Source organism: Chaetodon auriga, chromosome 17, assembly GCF_051107435.1.
Source record: "Chaetodon auriga isolate fChaAug3 chromosome 17, fChaAug3.hap1, whole genome shotgun sequence".
Taxonomy (NCBI): domain Eukaryota; kingdom Metazoa; phylum Chordata; class Actinopteri; order Chaetodontiformes; family Chaetodontidae; genus Chaetodon; species Chaetodon auriga.
Window position 1 is genome coordinate 19,455,486 of NC_135090.1, and position 20,378 is coordinate 19,475,863.

Here is a 20,378-nt window from a genome sequence, read left to right on the forward strand (position 1 = left end):
CAGCCGCCTGTACGTCTCTCACACACACACACGCACGCACGCGCGCACACACATGCACACGACATTCTCCTTTTTTGGTTTTGCTTCAACGTAAATCCTGAAAAATCGATTTCAAGGAAAAACTAAATTTCGACCTCCTCTTCCTCCCATGAAGCAAAGTATTTTCTTTTTTTTTGTATAATTGTAAACGACTAGTGTAAACAATGAATCATTTACAATTTCGTTTCCTCAAAATGATTCACAACACCTCGTATTGAAGATTGCCCTCGTGGAAACTGGATGGAGTTGCTGAAAACGGGTCGCAGCACTCTGACCGAGCGTCGCGCCAACGCGGATCACTTCCAGGATCACAGTGCTTCGACGCTTCCCAGAAACTCTCTCCTGTGGAACTTAACGCTCTCTCTGGCACTTAAAACAGGAAGCAGGCAAGGTGTTCTGTGGACTTTTGAAGGGGGGAAAGAAAAAAAAACCTTTAAATCAAAGCTTTTGTCTTTGCTTTAAGTACCAGAGAGAAGGAACGATTGGAGATGCCTGCAGAGCATCTGAAAAAACACTTGGCTTCTGCAAACCCACTCAAAAGAAACCTCCAGAAGTTACCCAGTGCTAAAGCCTCACAGTCCCCCCCCCCCCTTCAGACTGCTTTAAGCAACATCAAAAATAAATCTTAAAAACAAAAATACTCTTTTTTTATGTCTTTTTTTTTTTTTTTTGCATTACTGACGCTCTGTAGGGGAGGACAAAAACAAAGAAGTCACAGCTGCCTGTTCAAAGATGCTACAATTTTGCTTTCATACACAGAGCCCGCCCCTCACAGCCCTCCCTGCTGCTGCGGAAAGAAAACGCTTCCTAATTGTAGTTCGATCAATGTGGTCCTTTAAAGACTGAGCAGGTTTCATCGCCCTGTGGTCCGTGAAACCGCTTCGGAAAAGCAAAGCCTGGAGTTTCTAACGCAGCAGCAGCAGCAGAAATAGAACCGACAACTGTCAAGTATGCTTAAGAGCTTGGCATTCAACCACTGGGCTATGGAGAGTACACATTGGCAACGAATACATTCACCAACTTCAACTTTGTCATCACGGGGCTTAAAAAGAGGGTTTTGCTTTAGGACTTGCAAAAAAAAAAAAATGCTCCTGTAATTTCTTCCACTGTGTCCTTCCACAATAAACTGAATCTGAAGCGTTGAGGGGAAACAGGAAATGACAGAAAACTCAAACTTTTGTTTTGCACCAAACGTCATCTACTCCTCGGACCCATCGATACTCAATGAGTCAGCTTTGCAAACGCGGCCGTCAGAGCTGCTCTGAACCCGTCTCTGATGCATCGGTCCTGTGCCGTAGCTGCGCGCAGGACAGGAAACCAGTTTTTCATCTGCCAGCTACAGCGGCTGATGGTTTACAGTATTCACCAGCCGATGTGGTTTTATTTACGTAAAATAACCTCCAGACAGCAGCTGTGCGCGGGAAAAGTCACCAGCGACAGCCGTAATGTAACAGCACGAGGCTGCTGTCGGTTTCCCACGCCGTTTGAGCGGCCGCAGGCTAACATCCATGAATCAGTACGGGGGCTTGTGTCTTTAGCCGTCCTCTGGTGTTAACTCTGCTCATGTATTATTCATCGTGAAAGGGAAAAAACAGTCACGCAGTTATTTAAATAAAGCTGCCCTTTTTTATTGCAACGTTCACATTAAAAATAAACGTTCACATTCAGGATGTTGTTGTTTTTTTTTTTAAGGAGTTTGAGCCGTGTTTCGACGCGCCTCTCAGCAGGAGAGGGTGTGTGTCTGTGTGTGTGTGTGTGTCGTCTTTTCCCCTTGCATAATGGATGTTTAAATAAAGTCGGGTTACCATTGGATTCATATTATTTGTGCTCGTACTCTGCTGCGCGACAGAAGACAGCAGGCTATGAATGGATGAGTGCACATGGGAGTAAGTAAGGCACTTAAGTGACAACAACAGTGTAAGTGGACAGAACGATGGCTGGTGTAAGTGCACCACTGTAACATTGAAAAGAGACCAACCTCGCTGCTGGCAGTGAAAACAGTCTCCAAGGACGACGGGTTCAGAACAGCTCTGATACTCACTTGTGCCGCTGTCTAACCGAGTTTAATTTCAGGAAAAATACACTGAGCTCATTCGCAGGATGCTCGGTCCATTCTGAGTTTGGCGCAAAACAACACAGCTGAACTTTCTCCACTAATCAAAATAAAAGAATGAGGCAGCTCTCTTTGAGGAAAAGCTAAGGAAATGCTTAAAAAAACAAAAAAAAACAAAACAGCCTTTACGTCCATTGGACAGGCTCTGAGTGAGAAATGGGAAACTGGGAATGGGAAAGAGTTGCCTGAAGCCTGTGTGCAAGCGCTGATGTCTGTGCAAAAGCCTGGTGTGTCCAACTGTCCTGGGGGGAAGATGAAGCTCAGATTAGAAGGACGGGTCTCACGTTTTAACGCAATAAAAGCCTAAATATGATTTAAAAGCGTCTCACCTGTTCTAGGTGCTGTCCTGTTGGTGTCCCGGCTTCTCCTCGACCTCCTCCACGTCACAGTCGGCGTTGGTCGAGTGGTACTCGGCCACATAGAGGCTCTTGTCGATGCTGCCGGGAATGGGCTTGATGTCGGTCACCAGCTGGTCTTCGATGGCCTTCAGGTTGAATCGGTCCTCTGATGTGATGAGGTTGATGGCCAAGCCCAGGTGACCGAACCTCCCTGAGAGCGAGAGAGTGTGTTTAATACACAGATTCACCGTGAGCCCACAGGAGGAACGAGTGTATTGGTGAATTAAAAGAAGCTGCTGGTTGCTTATGCGCTTGTCTGTTCAAATCAGTTTCAATATAGTCAATCAGTGCTCATTGATTAAGGAGGAAACACCGAACCTGATCTTCCAATACGATGGAGGTAAGTCTCAGCGTTCTTGGGGAAGTCGAAGTTGATGACGACATTGACGGCCTGGATGTCGATACCTCTGGTGAAGAGATCTATTGGAGGAAAACAGAGAATCTAATTAGAATCCGTCTTTCTGGCTAACATTAGGCGGCCAGTTCTGAAACGTGCGCGTACACGACGGAAACTCACCAGTGCAGACCAGGTTTCTGCACAGTCCGTTTCTGAAGTCATGGAAAACACGGTTTCTATACTCCTGGAAAACAAAAAAAAGACAAAGTGCTACAAAAAGACACAACCAAAACATCTGAAGCAACGAACGTTCTTCAGCCTCTAATGACAGGAAACAGGGATGTGCCTCGACTCACCTGCATCATCTTGGCGTGGATGTAGAAGCAGGAGTAGCCCAGCTGAGTGATCTTCTTGGCCAAGAGCTCCACCCTCTGAGTGGAGTTACAGAAGATAATAGACTGGTTGATCTGAAGCTGTGAGGCAGGGGGGGGGGGGGGAGAAAAGTCACGGTCATGCAAGGGTTAAAAATGTTTTACACCATTACATTATGGAAAGAAGTGCCTTTGTGTCCGCGAGGCTGGTAGTTTAAAATGCATGGGCGGTGAATGCAGAGTTAGTCAGTCACCCTGGAGAACAGTGTGTTGAGGCAGTGGACTTTCTGCCTCTCGGTGACGTAGGCGTAGTACTGAGTAATGCCCTTCAGAGTCAGCTCCTCCATCAGGTTTATCTCATAGGGTTTCTGAAGGTGCTTGGCCTGCAGCAAGGACACAGAATAAAGAGTTTAGAGTGAGCAAATAAAAACTCAGCAGGCAGGCGGACAAACACACAAGCTTGCAGGACGGCCCTTAATTAACTAATGAAGTGTTGTTTGGTCAGTTTTTGTTTTTTGACTCAATACTTCCTTTACTTAACTGAAATCAAAGGTGTTTACATGTGTGGTCTGCATGCTTCCATTCTAAAGGACACTGCAGAAAAGGTTTACAGACCATCTAAACCTTTCTAAAGCAGAACCGCGTTAGACGAACACAGGCCTGGAAGAGGATCCAACAGACGAACACAAACACAGATCTGGGTGCAGTGAGGGAACAGCTTGGTCTGCAGTGCGAGCCAACTGGTGCCAAGTGGCCTGGAGCCATCGGGCTGGCTGAGTGCTGCAGCAATTAGCCGACTGCTCACCATGAACTTCTGCACGCTGATGGGGAAGGTTGCAGAGTAGAGCAGAATCTGCCTGTTCTTGGCCAGGAAGCTGATGATATCCTCGATGAGCACCACAAAATCCTGAGACAGCAGCTTATCCGCCTGAGAGCAAACGGAGGCAGTTGAACATGAAGCGGGCAGCGTTCCAATCGGAAAAAATTTTAGCAGGTTTTTCACTGTTTTTATTGGGTTTGTTCGTGTTTACCTCATCCATCACCATCATCTGGACTCTATCCACCTTTGCCACTCCCTTCTTTATCAAGTCCAGGATCCTGCCAGGCGTGGCGATGACGACATGCACTGATGTGGAAAACAGGAGATAATTACAATTGCGCAGAATGTGAAGCACTGGAATAGGATCCTCACATTCATCTGCTCACTTGGGTTTGTGTGCAGTGGACAGCAGCCTTTTGTGGACAAAATGCCATGAAGTGGATCAGTGAGCTACACGGTGGATTCTTACCGGTCTCGTCCAGGCGCATGATGTCATCTCGCAGGTTGGTGCCCCCGGTGGTGGCCATGATTTTGACGCCTCCCAGGTGTTTGCTGATCTGGATGGAGATCTGGCTCACCTGCAGTGCCAGCTCACGGGTGGGCACCATGACAAGTGCTAGGGTGTAAAAACAACAGGTCACACATGGTGGACGGTAAATAGTGAAAGATGAGTCAAACTGAAGTGTAGAAATGACAAAACGACAGCTTACAGACAAGAGGAAAAAATATTAGAAGGGTAAGTAAGAGTACAGATGAGGTAGAGAAGGGATGAGGTGGTAAGAGAGGAAATGTGAGGGAAGACAAATGAGCCTGGCGACCAAAGGAAGAAGGGACAGAAGTGGATGTTAAAGGATGAGAGAGGACAGCTGTGTCAGCAGCATCTCACCCTGTATGTGGTCCTTTTTCAGGTCTATTCTCTCCAGCAGTGGGATGAGATAGGCTCCACTCTTTCCAGTTCCATTCTTGGCCCGAGCCAGAATATCCCGCCCAGACAGGGCGATGGGAATGCTCTCCTCCTGCAAGGACATAAAAAATATCATCTGTTGTCTCATTCTGTGACTATGCTGGAGTATCACCCATAATCACAGCGCTGCAACAATTCTCTCATCTACATCATGACTCTTGCTCCTCCACCACTGACACTACTTTGTATAATCTGACCTTATTCAACAGACAAAAGGTTTGTGTATTTAATGCTGACAAACAACTAAAAACACACTTATAATGAACCAAAAACATGTCTATCTGCTAGCCAAAACTCCTCAAGCCTGAAGCCACGGGGACATCCTGGTCACACAGTGGTTAAGGCACATAGCGGAAACTGTAACATTGATGGTTTGATTCAACAAAAAGGTTGTGATCTTTCAGTGACTCTGTAGGCAACGGACAAGACTTAGGGATCAAAAGTGCTTTGGTTTCATTACGTTTAAGGGGGCTTTGGTTGCACATGCACATAAACAGTTTGTAAAACAGGTGGAACACATAGAACAAAATGCAATTTCAGAGCCCATCGGCCATCCATATCATCTGACTACAAACACTGAAAGATCGGCCTTTGCCCCCGGAGGTTAAATCGTCATCAGACGATAGCCAATCGGTTCTGAGACTGTTTGGTGAGCAAATGAAATTTTCCAGAAATGAACCTTACCTGGATAGGGGATGGTTTCTCCCAACCCATCTCGAAGATGCCCATCAGGAGTTCTCTTTTGAGACAGTAATCTTCAAATTCATTCCCCTTAGTGGACGTCACATCCTGGAGAAGACGCAGAGAGGTTAGGATGACAGTAGAAAACTAGTTTTGAGCCAAAGAAAGAGAAGAGAAACTTATCAAGTCTGACTCACTGAGGTTTTGACCCTGTTGTCTTTGGGAGGGAGCTTTAGGCTCTTTTTCCAGTCATCTCCAAACTTGATGCCTCCTCCTCCGTCCTGAGAGGCGCCGCCTGCTATCTGCGGTGCACCCAAAGCCTTTCCTTGAGTTGCGGGTGCTGGCTGGACTGGAGCTGGTTTGGTCTGTCCTCTGAGCTGCCCATTCTGCTTGTTCAGTCCCATGACGACTGGGCCGACGTTTTCTGTTCTGGCGGTTGCCATTTTTCCTGTTTTCCTTGCTTTTGTTTTTTTTTCTTCAAAGTATTAGATTTTTGCCTCTTAGGTTTTTCTTTTTAAAAATTCTCTTCAAAAGTAAAAAAGTTTAATAAAGCATTAACAAACAATATTCTCTATTCTTTTTAAGTCCAAAGCTTTCACAACAGAAGTCAATTCGTCGTATTTACATATACACATGTACGTGCAGTTCGGTCCCCTTCAACAACAGAGTGACTGACGTACAAGAACATCAACAACAAAAGAAAAAAAAAAACAACAACACGGTTTTACACAAGAGCTCTTCAAAATGAAGAGAAATTTGCATTCATATGCATGAATATACTTGCCCACAATATAGAAAAATTATACGTGAACAAGTATCAAAGCGGTTCAAGTCCTGAAATAGAACAACTAAGGCAATCTGAACTTGGGGAACAGCTTCTTCAATATAATCTTAGTTCAACACTTAAACTTCTGTTTCTAAACTGAACAATGTTTCCCGTTTCCACTTTGAGTCCATAAGAGTTCCTCAATATCCCGGTACTTGAAAAACAAAGGATGTCCAACTTTGTACAAATCTTTCCCCAAAATCATATAGTCTATAATGCTCTCCGTTTAGTTCCACTGTGTGGATATATGTTACTCCACGAGTGAGAAAAACTGGATCCTGAAATCACAAATCATACAAGGGGTTTTCTAGTCCAAAGCCAAAAAGCTTTCCACCCCTTTCGAGTCCTCAGTGTGCGTTTCCTTACTCCTCCAGGTGTTCGACCCTCTCTCCCCGGACACCACAGGTCTTCCGGTTGGTGTGTGAAGTGTGTGAGCGTGGCTGTGATCAACCCGCTGCCTCCTCAAACTCAGCCAACAGCTCAAACTTGTCACCTAGGAAAAAAAAAAAAAAAAATCCAAACAAAAGGCTTTAAAATTAACTGAACAGTTGACTAATCATCAGGAAACTGACTCTAATTTTGGACATTGTTTAATTAATCCAAATAAAAAGTTCACTTTTCTGTTTCATATCATTAATTAAACTCTGAGATCTTGGAGTTGTTAAATCAGCCTTTAGAGGTGGAACTATGTTAATTATCAATTTATATCCCCTTTGGTCAATAAAATCACGGAAAATTGTGAAATTTACTACCTAAAAAATTTAGATTTATGCTTCAAACACAAAATCAACTCTATTTAGTTTCTAATGACAAAGAAAACAGCAAATCATAGAAGATGGGACTGGGAGAAAACCAACAATTGCCTGATTATCACAATAGTCACCAATTTCAACCTAAATATGTCAACTGCCTAATCATTTCAGCTCTATTCATGACCTTACTGTTAATTATCTCGAAAGCACCCTATTTAACCTCCCCGTTGGGGTCTTGACCACCAGGTTGGGAACCAGTAAAAAAAAAAAAACAGTTTCAATAAATCACTTTCATTTTTCTGCTAACCTGTGATGGTTGCGTGTTAAGCGATCATTATCAGACTTTACATCAAGCAACAATGAAAATACTGGTAAGTTGAAGCCTTGATAAACACTACCACGCTGGACTCCGCGGCAGTGAAAGGCTTTACCTGCTAACTAATTCGCTAAATGGTTTGGTTTAAGATTGCACAGGTGAACCTGGCAGGTGGCGATCTACTGAGGCAGATTAGCGAAGCCCAAACTGGCAAGATTTTAGAGACTGGCCCACAGAGAAGACTCTCGGTCTGACTGAATCAAAATTCATAATTACACTTTATATCGACTATTGAAGACGGATGCTCAGATAATGCGAACTTTTTACGTTGATTAATTTTTAGCTTTCTACAAACTACCGGCTTGTGCCTCGACCGTTCCATTGAGACGAACGTCAACATACTTTTTACCCCCGTTTCCCAAACATTTTCGGCAAAGCGGTTATCATGACTTAAAATAGCGGAATAATCCGTGTAGCTGTGGTAGGTTTTACTCATCTTCCTCTGTAAATCAGTAGCTTAACAATGTTGCCTTAATGCTGCGTGAGAAACAACATTAGCAGCGTCGGGCTACTGAATAAGCAGCTCAAAGCTAACTAACCGCTAAGCCGTTAAAACACTCGCGTTTCAGACTTCCAGTAAGCTTTTAATTACGATACACGATCGGATCTCTAAAGATGAGCGACGATAACATCACATATTAGCAACACTTATTTACGTTCTTCGTAATTTTATCGTTAACGCTACATGGTACAATTAGCAAGCTCGTTAGCCTCGAGGCTAATTTAGCACAAATAACTCCACTCGCTAGCGTTAGCTACGTGCTAGCGAGCTCACAACAACTCGGATGTTTTTAACGGAAGCTGGACGGTTCCGCGTCACCGCAAACTTACCTTAGTTTCTCTGTTATTTGACAGGGATACTCAGTGTGCGGTTGATCAACTATTTTCTTTAGTATTCGCTTTAATAACTGAATTTTGCTTGAAATAAATCGCCTCTATTGTGTTTCTTCTTCCTTTAAATCAACATGGTCGCCCTCTTCTTCGTCTTCTCTTCCTCGGTGTCTCTCTCCTCTTTATTACATGTGACACTGTGTGACCCCACTGCCACCTGCTGTCGAACCTGGTTACTGCTGTGGGAGAATCGTCGATTATTTTGCACTGCCTATGGTACATTTAAAAAAAATAAGTATATTCATGACAATACTCTCAATTAAGTGGTTGAAACAGTGCCTGAACATGCTACTCAAGTAAAAAGTGCAACAGTAGTAGTTTCCTATTATGGCACTAAAAAAAAGAAATCATTTTAGGCATATTAAAAGTTAAATATTCTATATAGTATCATAGAACAGAGGCGTGTGCAGTGTACCCACCTTGGCTTAAACCCCAGGATGATTTTCTTTAGCATAGCCCCATCACCAGGACACCACACCCAGAGAGCCACCAGAATCTTCTTAAACAGTCTTAAGCAACAGCAGTCATAAAATAATAACAGAAGAAAAAAGAAAGAGGATGTAAAAAGAAGAAATAGTCAAGTGTAATTTGACAACCCAAATAAAAAGCACATGAAAAACATTTATTGTGGAGATGTGAAGCACATTTAAAACAAAAGCAGATAAAAAAGGCCAATAAGAAGGCAAAATCCATCCGTAATATTGTATGAAAAGATGCATTTTGTCTCTTGAAAGTGAATTAACATGCTGAAATTTGTGAAGGCACACCATTAAAAAGGAAGATATCAATATGAGATGCTATCAGAGGAACACTGTATTATATTTTGGACATTTCTGCCCGGCTAGAGCCCCTTCCATCCTCATCCCAGACTTACAGGAGCTCTAGGTGGCTCCCCATCCAGAGGCCAGGCACTGGGTGCCTGCAGGGGCACAGCAGCTGGGGAGGGTGATGGGCCGGCTCTGAGAGTTTAATCAGCATGATGTCATTGATGATGGTGTAAAGGTTGGACTCTGGGTGGCGGATAATGACAGCAGGGGCGATGTAGCTGATGTGGTGCTGACTCAGACGCAGCTCATTATGTTCACCCCTGAGAGACAGTGGTGGAAACACAGAGAGAAATGGAAGAAAAGCACATGCCGATGGTGAAAACAAGAGTGCAGGAAGTCACCTTTGAGCAGACTTACCATTAGTACCCGCAGACACAAGAAAAGCAGCCTGGATGTCTCCAGACAGGAAGGGATCTCATTTAACTCTTCAAACTTAAAGCATGTTTTCTCAACCATATGAACATCACTGTCATCTGATTCTGAAGAAGGAACCGCAACAAGAGCAAATATTTGGTGCAGAGTTGTCATAAGGGATGGAAAATGTCAAGCTGTGTTAAATAATTCAAATTCAGACATTGTTTTTGCAGTCGGGTTGCGGGTTGTGCTGTGACTTGGTTATTCCACAGGAATAACCTGCAATAAAGCATGTGTACAGTAATAACAGCACTCATCTTCCTGTGAATGCAACATGATATTTTTCTTCTTTTTTTTTTTTTCAATGTTTCTACATAACACACGCTAAAATAACCACTATTTATGAACTGGCTGATTAAATAAATAAAAAGATTTCAAAGAGGTTTATCTTTTGGCTGCACAGAACAGATTAAGCACAAGCATTCCTTGCAGTTTTGATTTAATTCAGACTTTAAATAACAAATAATAATATTGAGAAATACTTAGAATTCATTTACAGTATTACAAGTTACTCTCATACGCACATACTGCTGGTTAATACACCGTGAAGGCCTCCTTATCAATGTGCTGTAAACATGTGACAAACTGGCAAAACCAGGTTACACATTTAATCCAGATGTAATAAGAACACAGTGCATCTGGAATGTGTTTCCTGTACAAGTAAACCTTTAATCCTGGTCCGTCTGGAAACGTAGGCAAAGCTTTTGTTCATACATGAAGCAAAGACAGCAGCACTTTAAATTCAAGGCACGACAGCTCCCATTACTGACGTGTGTCAGGTAAGAAATCGCTGTGAGAGCTGGTTACGGTGGTGTTTCTGTCAGTTATATTCTCGATGATGTGCATTTGATCTGGATCTAGAACATGTAAATCTTTGTAGAAAAATAATTCCTTCCTTTTTTGTCCTCATTCAGGGTCATTTTAGAGCTGGTTATAGAGAGTTTTTAGTGCCTCTATCAATCACTGCTGCCTACAGTAAAGGTTTGAAGTGCAGAGTCCCTAAGCTTCCTCCAGTCCACATAATTCTCGCTTGTTTCCTTTTGTTAAATTTATTGCATCCCTCTCACCACATCATGTCAGATCTGTTTTTCTCCCGAGAACAAAACAGTCCCAAGAATGGCAGCTAAATCAGCCCGACGGATCGGTGCTCTGGTTAGTCTCTGCCAGCTTTGGCCGTTTGCGAAGGGCAGGTGTCGGGTTTTCTTCCTGAAAAATCTTCCTCATTTGCTCCACACAGATTTCTGACGCGACCTCCGTCTCCTTGGCGAGCTGCGATAGGCTGAGGAAGCCATGAGGCAGGTCCTCCACCACCGTCAGACTCACAGGTTGGCCCATGTCTCGCAGCTTCTTGGCAAACATCACCGAGTCATCCAGCAAGGCGTCCAGAGCAGAGGCCTGTGAGGAGAAACAGGAAACAATTTCCACTCATATCCCAAATTTGTTCAGTGATTTAAAATCAGTTCATGAAGTAAAAGGAAATGTCTGATTATGAGGTTAAAAATCTTATTTATTGCCACTATAGTTTCATTTTTTAAGACCTGTGACTAGAGCTGCAGGAGGATGTTCTGCGGCTGTGCATCTGCTGAAGTTACACACCATGTTGAAAATGAACGAAGTTGAGTGGTTAAACTGAGTCTGGATGAGGATAAACTCCTCAGTTCCTCTTACCACTATGTGCACAGGTGGCAGGCCCTTCAGCAGGTTGTTAGGAGCCAGCAGAGGTGATACAAACGGGTTCCTGATAATGGGACAGGAAGTTGGGCGAATAAAAGCCAGGCACTCAGATCGCAGGGGCTCAAAGCCTTCTGGGTAATCCATGTGACCTCCGCAGTTTGGTGCGGCGGTCTGGGTGGGTGTCCTGCGAGGTTCGTTGCTCTGGGGCCTCTGAACTGATGACGGTGAGCGGGCTCCGCCTGAAGTCCGCATGGGGTCCAGAAAGGACTGGATCCAGTTGGAGGCCCCCTGGGTGAGATCGCTGAGCAGCACGGCGGTGTCTCTACCCAGAGAGCTCAGACCGCCGCTTTCCACTGCAGGCTGCACCGTCTGACAGTCTGCACCTGCCATGAACAAGGGATGAAATACATGAGAGGACAAAAAAAAGATACCTGAGAGACAGATGGACTGATGCAACATGAATGTGGCTCTTAAGGATCTCCTTCATTAAAACAGAGAAAAACGAACCGTTCATGTATTCATTTCGGCATTAGGATCAACTTATTTTTAAAATATTCATCATCGTGTACCGGCAAGTCGGTAATTGAATCACAATTAAGTGACAACGTGGCACAAACAAACTCATCCCTCTGAGATTCTGTTCTCTGTTCCAGTGGCGCCGGAAAGTGCTCTTGTGTTTAACGGCGCGTGAAGCAGCACACGCCCACTGCTGTGCTTTGTACACTCACATACCTGCATAGGCGTTGAGGCACTTTGCCAGAACGCCTAGAGGCAACAGCGGGTCGATGAGCGTGAGCAGGCGGGACGGCGAGGCGTCGGTGGTGAGCAAGGTGGCGGGGTAGGCGGCCATGATGCCGTCAGGGACTCGGATGCCGCTGGACATGGCCTTCATGGACACAGTGATGCAGAGGTTTCCTCCAGCGCTGTCACCTGCCAGACAAACCCGCTCTGCTGTGGAGCCTGACACACACACACACACACACACACACACACACACACACACACACACACACACCGATAAACAAACATGTCCCAACTGGTTTGCTCTCGTCCTGTGTTGTGTGGCGTCACACGCGTACCCAGCAGGTGACAGTTGTTCAGAGCCCAGCAGTAGGCGTAGAAACATTCCTCCAGAGCTCTGGGAAAAGGTGCTTCAGGTGACAGAGAGTAGTCCACGGAGAGGACGGGTACGTTCAGCTCCTTCGACCAAATCCGAAGATAATTCTGATTCATTAGGAGGTGGACAGAAACAGAATAACTGTGTATGATATACGCAAACCATTTACAGCTGCTTATTTTCCTTGAATTTATTACATAATGGTTGATTTCACAGACACTTTGCAGGACTGAAACATCTTGTGCTAAATATTATTATAACTATAATTGTAATGGGATCAAGAGTATCAGTGTTAACCAAACAATAACCTTTGTAGACATCTACTACAGATCCAGATACAGCTAACACCTGCAGTCTTACACCAGTCCTGCAGTCTGTGGTGTACCTCATGGGATTTGGAAGTCTGAGCCACGAAGCCCCCTCCATGGAAGTGGATGAGCAGCCAGGGGGAGCGGGGCTGCTTCTGTACCCAGGGGAGACGGGACACAGTGATGGGAGGGGGGTCTGTTCGAGAAAAAGACAGCAGCTCTTCACTGTCCTGTAAAGTAAGCCGAGAGGTAATTAATAATTAACAATAAAAGACACAAAGCAGCAAAACATGCTTTTACTTAACACAATTAAGTCTCAAAGAGAATGACATGAAAAACAACCTTTCCTATCAGAGTTAACACATTTTCATCACAGTGTACTTCATGTCCCTTGTACATTGTTTCTGCATCCTGTTTTGTACCTATTTTGTGCTGTGTTGTTGCACCTCATGTGCAGTGTGAATGTTTGCTTCAGTCCCTCTGAATGTGCACTATTCAAGCTTCCTGTTTTGTACCAGGGACCAGGAGAAACACAGCGTTGTTTCACCGTGCTGCATTCTATACAGTTGGATAACTCTTATCTTTATATTAAATTCCCCTTAGAAAGAACAAAATTTTAATTTCTTTGTATTTTGTATCAGAAATACAAGACTTTTTCTCTTTGGTCGTTGGCTGTTTAAGTAAGGAGACAGACCTGTCCTTCTCGAAGCTCACAAGAGATGAGACGCATGTGGACTGGCCCGGGGCCCCAGTGGGCTATTGGAGGTGACACGGTGGCTGTTAGACTGGGGTCTGAGGCCAGTGGGAGGCGGAGAGTGACAGGAGGCAAAGTCAGGGTGAAATTCACGTGCACTGGACTCGAGGCTATCCTGCTGAAGCCCTGCACAGAGGAGGAGATGGCGGGGGGTTGAGCAGTTCAAACATTAAACACGACTTCAGCTAATTTGAGAGTCAGCGGGACAATATGTGACCCTGCCTACTGTTATAAGGCCGGACTCTGTGAGGTTCCAGAAGGACTTCCAGAACTGCATGTCCAGGTTCTGGGTAATGCGTTCAAACTCAGCACCCCGCAACTCTGGATTGATGACGTACTTCCCTGATGTGAGGAGAGAGAGGGCTGCCATACCTGGAAGAGGATGGATGACTTAAAAACACACCTGAAAAGGCCACAACGCGGCCATCCAGCAACACCAAAGAGGAGACCAAAAAAAGACTCACCCAAGCCAGACTGCTGTTTGCCATATGTCTCTCCATATGAGACCATGCTTATGACAACCGTCTGGAGGAAGGGACGCAGCGTTGGCGAGAACTGTGAACAGAAACAATGGACAATCACACATGTTTTTATCATGAGGCCAACTGACTGTGAAGCTTCTCAAAAATCCTTCTTAAGAACACTAAACTGGTCATTTGTCTGTTTTGGTGGGCTGACCTGAAAGCCCAGACAGCGGCCGTAGAAACAGGCTTTGTGCATGGAGATGTACTCTTGCACGAACTTGCGGCTCAGCTCCCCGTCCTGCAGGGAGTACAGCTGGCCGTAGTCGTTGTCGTTGAGGAGCCGCTGGGCGAGGTGGAGCAGGGCGCGCAGCTGACACAGAGCGCTGCAGTACGCCTCCATCTCAGAGGCGTTGTGCTCCGCCCTGAAGAAGGCGCTGTTGTAATTTGAGGCAATGTAACGGCCCTTGTGAATGATGTGCAGAAGGCAGGATTGCAACACCTGAAAGAAAGAAATACAGGGCAGCTTTTGATGAGAGAGTCGAGAGCCTGCATCGATGAGATTTTTGACAATAAGAAGAATACAGAATAACACAAGATTGTTATCCTTTGATAGTTTCAAAATGTGCAGCATTTTCAGACATTAGTGTAAACAAACAAAGTCAGTAAGGCGGTTGCATTGACACATTTCACATTATGTGCTACCTACAGTACTTTAACATGCTGATGATTAATCTCATCTAATATCTTTAAAATTTTCTTGGATTTGGTTTGAGTTTTGGTCATTTTAAGACTTAATTTTTAAATTAATTACATTTCCTGTTTTTGATGTCTGGCTGCATGAAGACACAACAGAAACAAAAACAAACAATCTGGTGAGTCAACTTTCTGCCGTTACATAGACCAAATGATACGAATGAACAGTGAATACACTGGTTTTTGTTTTGTTCAGTCTTACAAAAGGAAAAATAACTCATTAGTACAAACACTGCTCAGCAGTGAGTGGAACAACACATCCAGTCAGCGGGGTCAGGCATACCTTGATCAGGGTGCGGTAGCCATTCCCAGGCGTTTGTGCGTCAAAGTCATAATGGTGGAAGATGGCGGTGAAGCCTCCGACCACGGGCTCCAGCGCTCGGCCGTGCTCCTGAATCTGTTTCAAACAAGTGACCAGTCGCTTGGCAACAGCGCCGTGCGGCAAATCAGAAGGCCCACTCATAATGGAAATGTTGTCCTCGCATACTGTCGCCAAGGCTGCAAACACAACTTTGTGATCCATATCTTTGGTTGGGGGAGAAATAGAGACAAGAGCAGGATCAGGGTTTTCTTCAACCTCCTTTATACACAGTATCTGCCTCTGGAGCAACCGACGCAGCAGACATGTGACGTGCACTGTACAGCTTGAAGAAGAGGGCAAACACGCAGATCTTAATGACCTCATCTCCTGCAAGAGATGAGGTATAATCACACTTCGGAGATTATACTCTTATCTGTTTGGTCAAGGGTTGATGTGACAGTGCAGCTCCAAATAAACACTATCATTCTTTTTCAGAGGCAACGTTTCGCTCTATAAGGTCTTCCTCTGGCAAGTCAATGAAAACACAAAGACAAAGATAAGATAAAATGACCGCTCGTCATACTCAAACACGCACATCCAATGTAAGGTTGATCGCAAATATTGAAAACTTGTACATCAAGAGTCTGCTCTCTTTCCAGATACCTGAGAAAGACTTTGCAAGATCGTACCAGCACGCACATTAACAACCAGACAGCTACAGGCTCTAATGTGAAGCCTACAAAACAGAAGATATGGAGGAAAGAAAAGTTGCCTGTTGGCTTTGTGACAGTTCAGCTGAAGGTGAGGCCTAGTGGACACAGTACCAGACTGCAGTGTGTCACAAAATGTCTATCTTTCAATAAATCAACTGGGGCAATACATCAACGGATATTAGATTATTCCAAACATGCCATGAGCAACAAGACACTTCAGCACAGAAAGCAAAGCAAAGCAACGACTATATGTTTGAAGTAATATAGAGAAAGTGTCACCATTGCATTATTTGTCCGCTGGGACAGTTAATCATTCAAATGTCAAAATGTCCCATTCACAAAAATGCCACAATATATATCAAAAACATCATGTAAAATAACACATAATGAGAGAGGATTTAATTCATATTGTCCCATAAGTGCTTTTTGGTGTAGATGCATGACTATACACAACAAATACCCAGGACACACACTGAGCATGCAGTGTGCAGTTCACTGACATTAAATGTTACCGAGCTCCATCAAAGTCACTACGTTAATGTACATGCAGAGATGCAGAGTGGCTTTAAATATTACAAACAGTGGAAAAGCTCTGTGTCAACAGCAGCTGTCAGTGTACACAGCCCGGAGCAGGAGGTGAAATCAGGACACTGTCACAACGTTCATAAACACTGGAGGCTTTATCACAGTTTTGACACATGCTTGATTTTCTATTTCTGCTCAGTAGTCAGTGTCTCAATGGGCAGCCCTTTAGGCTTATGACAACAACAATATGTCAGCCCTAGATGTTCTTTGAGCTATCTGCATCAGACATGTCATGCACCTTCATCCCACTAGGCCCCAGTGTGATCAACAACACCAGACACCAAAGATTCATCATATTTATTTCTTTGATTGTTCAGTTAGTCTTGTGTTGTCCTTACTGTCAACAAATCCCATGAAAATATTCAAACTAACAGTGCCCATGTTCACTGCAATGAGGGAATATTTCACCCAGTGCAACACTGCTGCTCTCTGATGTGTTTTATCATTTATGGACAACAATACTTGCAAGCAGGATTCATTTACTGATGGGTTTGTTGACAGTAAGAATCATATAGATTTCAAATTTTAATAGGCGTGTCAGCCTAAAAAAGTCAGTGTAATAGCTGTACACAATCAACTTTGAATTTAGAACATCTGACCTAATGTTAAATTCAATGAGGGCTTTAAAATAGCCTGGTACCATTTTAATTAATTCAGTCCACGAGGTACAATTTTGTTTTCAGCTTCTGTTTTGCATAACTCAGTACTTGAATCCTTTTGTTTCCCAGCTGAATGTCACCATTTACCAAAATAAAGAGCCTGGGCTGTCCTCCAGCAGCACTTTAAACCAAAACAGCTGATAAATGACGTAAAGCTGTCAACAGTCTCTCCTCTGTCACTGGCGAGCGATATCACTTTACCGCACAGATATCAGCTTCTTGTGCTTCTAAAACGCCTTCCAGAGGTTTTGGGCCGTTTTTCCAGGCGTCCTTCCGCTAGCTTATCCGCAAACCTTCACACATACTTCACTGTCAAATTGTTAGCAGAGCCGCTGTTGTAGCTATCGAGCTTTCGTTCGCTACTGGTGACAACTTCGCCCGCAACACCAACAAGTTGGAGGACTTGAACTGCCGCTCGCGCTGTCACTTTCTGTTTCGAGTCACGTAAAAACGCTGAAATACAACGACATCGCTTCTTATTCGTCACTGACATACCGCCCCGCGACAATACGCCACAAAATGTGCCGAATGTGTTTTTAGATGTGTTTTGAAATTGGTCTCACTTACCGACCCGCATCCTCTTCCTTCTTTTGTAGTTTTCTTGGCTGTTCTGCCGGTTTCGGTCCCGCAGCATTCTGGGTAACGTCATGTGAACAGAGCGCGCGGCGCCGCGCGTGCCCCTCAGCCTGTTAGCTTAATGAATCAACAGGTAGGCTAACATTACCAACAAACGCAACGGAGTTACTATGAATCAGGTGTAGATTTTGCTGATAAATTTAATGGTGAATTTTTGGAAAGAAGCCTCTTATTCCTTTGGATGAGTAGGATTAAAGTTGGAGTGATTATCTGAGATATAACTCCTGTTAAATTCAGTTATTTACTGTACATGCAAAGTTTGTCAGCCAGTCCGTTACAGGAGCTGATACAGCGTTAGCCTAACGTTATTTAAATATATTCCTTTACATCTTATATGTTGTCGGCCGGAAACCAAACATAAGGAAGCAACATTTTGGCCAGAAAATTAAATTAAATAATAAAAATTAAATAAAAATTAGGAATGGTAGAACTAATAATATTATGAGATAGTAGCCTATACCATTGTTTTTAACCTTTACAAGTCAAAATTATGGGATACAAACCAATGCTATGAGATAACTGATCAGATTTCAACATGTTAAAGCACCGTCACCTCATGGTTTAATGTATTGTTAAGCTATTTGCTTATAGAGGTAGCCTGTGAAATAGACCTTTTTTTATTGCAGACAAAGCACAGGTGTTACTAATAACATTAATTAAAGCTCTGTTCTATTCAGGTGTCCCAGTAACCATGACAGGGAGCCAGGACACACAACACCAGGACCCTGAAACTGAAGCAGCTAAATGAGGTTCAAACATCGTTCACTTTATTATTTACATCAGTGTTTTTTCCCATTGTGTCGTGTCAAATGTAGATTCACGGTTCAAATAATGTTGTCTGTGGAAAAAGGTCCACATATGTGTGTCCTGCTGCTCTGCCTGTCAGCTCACAGACATCTCTAGAAATTTCACCATAGGCATTCATATTGTGTGTGCTGTATGGTGACCTCTCTCCTCGCTGTTGTGCACAATAAAACAAACAGTAATGGCTAGAAGAAATGCCGTGCACGTTCATACTGTACTTCATCACTCTCATTTTCTTTTGTGTCTATATACAGTATGTGTGAGAGTGTGTGTGTGTGAGAGACAGAGAGGGAGAGAGAGATGAGGTTATGGGAGTCTCTAGTGGCCGTTTTCCTCTACTGCGTGCTGGGAGTTGGACCTGGACTTTCTTACTCTTAAAACCACCCAGCACATTTTTTAATAGCCTAAAAATAGTAATAATAAGTCTAATAATTCCAGACAACTATAACTGTTCCAAAGTGTTTTAAAAGGCTCATTTTTCAATAGAATAAATGCATCTAAGTAAGTGAAAAGCTGCGTGGGTACATCTTACAATGTTAAGCCTGTAAAATAAAGTTTAAAGGGTCACTTCAGGTGCATCGGTTTGCCTGATGTGAGGGTAACACTTTTTAAAATCTCCTTTATTTATCCTCCTCTCTCCTAGAACAGCATCACAGGGGAGAGCTGAGGTTTTCCTCACAGCCATCAGCAATATTAAAACAGAAGATGTCATGAATGAAGTGACGCTCAACATGCAGTTCAAACTCCGCAGGTAAGTGGCTAATCTTATAGTCTAATATATGAAAAGGGCGCCTTTGAAACATCCAGATGGAGTTGATGCAGTGTGTAACAGGTGTTAAATGATGTATTGGGTGTGGTGGTGATGCTGTGAGTGTACAGTATGGATGTCATTATGGTCCCTTTCTGTGTATGACGCAGCACTGATGTGTTGTTATGATGCTGTGTTTATGGTATTCTGGTTTTGTCGCTATTTATGTTGTGGACACTCACCTGTTCTTCAGTTCTAACTAACTGTGGGGGTTATATACGTTCAAGAATATCAGATTGGTGCACATTATCAAAGGTCACCTCAGTGATCTTTTGTTGGCTCAACATTTCTGTGTTACTTAATTGAACTGTAAACCTAAACACGTCCTTCATCTGACTGATGTCCATGCAGGTTTCACTGCTTTTATTTAACACCCTCTCCTCTGCAATTTGACACCATAAACAGACTGTGAGGCAGATGAACATGCAGTGACTTTTCCTAAACAGCTACATTCAGTAGTGGGAAAAATACAGTTGTATTTGTTGTGTCTTGCCCCGTTCTTCCACAGCTGTGCCATCTATCCTGAATTTGTCATTATTGTACCGTTTTTTTCAAGATAGAAACTCCTTTCCAGCCTCAAAAATGTGGCAGAGAACTAAGAACAACATTGATTTACTTGTGTGGAGTTTCTTAGCACAAATTTTTATGATAAAAGAAAAAAAAGCAGTCAATGGGCATTTCTTGACATTTATTAATAGATATTTGCCTAGCAAATCAAATGGGACAATCCAACAATAAACACTGAAAACTTGTAAATGATCATGATCACAAGAACGAGGAAGATTCCTGTCAGGTTTTATTTTCTTTGTGTCTGACTCTCACTGATGTTTCTTCCTCTCCGTGACTCAGCGTCCTCCTCAGCAAACTTTCCTATCACAGTTTGTTCTCACAATGATAAGTTTTCATCGTCTGTGTTTAAATCAATAGAGTGGCATACTATACATACTATATACAGTCTGGTGTCCAAGCTTTGTGTTGCACTGTGTGTTTCTA

The 20,378-nt window shown here is 43.6% G+C and overlaps 2 protein-coding genes and 1 long non-coding RNA gene across 4 annotated transcripts; 1 reads left to right on the plus strand and 2 right to left on the minus strand.

Moving 5' to 3' along the window:
• Positions 1-673: 673 nt before the first annotated feature.
• On the minus strand, positions 674-8,680 carry LOC143335081 (putative ATP-dependent RNA helicase ddx6). 2 transcript variants are annotated; one of them, XM_076754218.1, is made up of 13 exons: positions 8,509-8,680; positions 5,921-7,042; positions 5,727-5,831; positions 4,965-5,094; positions 4,548-4,694; positions 4,290-4,384; positions 4,064-4,186; positions 3,513-3,641; positions 3,244-3,360; positions 3,068-3,131; positions 2,869-2,970; positions 2,482-2,701; positions 674-2,389 (listed from the first exon to the last, which is right to left on the minus strand). In XM_076754218.1, the coding sequence occupies exons 2-12, from the start codon at positions 6,164-6,166 to the stop codon at positions 2,487-2,489; spliced, it is 1,473 nt and encodes a 490-aa protein (XP_076610333.1). In that variant the 5' UTR covers positions 6,167-7,042; positions 8,509-8,680; the 3' UTR covers positions 674-2,389; positions 2,482-2,486. The 2 variants fall into 2 exon arrangements, with proteins under 2 accessions (XP_076610333.1, XP_076610332.1); XM_076754217.1 differs by having other exon boundaries at positions 674-2,394.
• Positions 8,681-10,233: 1,553 nt separating this feature from the next.
• On the minus strand, positions 10,234-17,771 carry lipea (lipase, hormone-sensitive a). The gene is made up of 11 exons (XM_076755280.1): positions 17,705-17,771; positions 15,163-15,404; positions 14,341-14,625; positions 14,127-14,217; positions 13,889-14,034; positions 13,603-13,788; positions 12,986-13,138; positions 12,563-12,707; positions 12,216-12,443; positions 11,478-11,866; positions 10,234-11,204 (listed from the first exon to the last, which is right to left on the minus strand). The coding sequence occupies exons 1-11, from the start codon at positions 17,769-17,771 to the stop codon at positions 10,938-10,940; spliced, it is 2,199 nt and encodes a 732-aa protein (XP_076611395.1). The 3' UTR covers positions 10,234-10,937.
• Positions 17,732-19,328, plus strand: LOC143335703 (uncharacterized). The gene is made up of 3 exons (XR_013078445.1): positions 17,732-17,846; positions 18,451-18,522; positions 19,221-19,328. It is a non-coding gene; the product is annotated as an uncharacterized LOC143335703 (long non-coding RNA).
• Positions 19,329-20,378: the final 1,050 nt, after the last annotated feature.

What these genes read in the sequence shown, in the direction of transcription:
- LOC143335081 (XM_076754218.1), bottom strand. Translation starts at nt 6,166, where the DNA reads ATGGCAACCGCCAGAACAGAAAACGTCGGCCCAGTCGTCATGGGACTG. An exon ending in AGAAACCATCCCCTATCCAG is followed by an intron (nt 5,095 to 5,726) that starts GTAAGGTTCATT and finishes ATGTCCTTGCAG; the next exon opens with GAGGAGAGCATTCCCATCGC. An exon ending in CCATCGTATTGGAAGATCAG is followed by an intron (nt 2,702 to 2,868) that starts GTTCGGTGTTTC and finishes TCTCGCTCTCAG; the next exon opens with GGAGGTTCGGTCACCTGGGC.
- lipea (XM_076755280.1), bottom strand. Translation starts at nt 17,771, where the DNA reads ATGCTGCGGGACCGAAACCGGCAGAACAGCCAAGAAAACTACAAAAGA. An exon ending in GCCGCTGTCTGGGCTTTCAG is followed by an intron (nt 14,218 to 14,340) that starts GTCAGCCCACCA and finishes TTCTGTTCACAG; the next exon opens with TTCTCGCCAACGCTGCGTCC. An exon ending in CAGAGTCCGGCCTTATAACA is followed by an intron (nt 13,789 to 13,888) that starts GTAGGCAGGGTC and finishes TCCTCTGTGCAG; the next exon opens with GGCTTCAGCAGGATAGCCTC.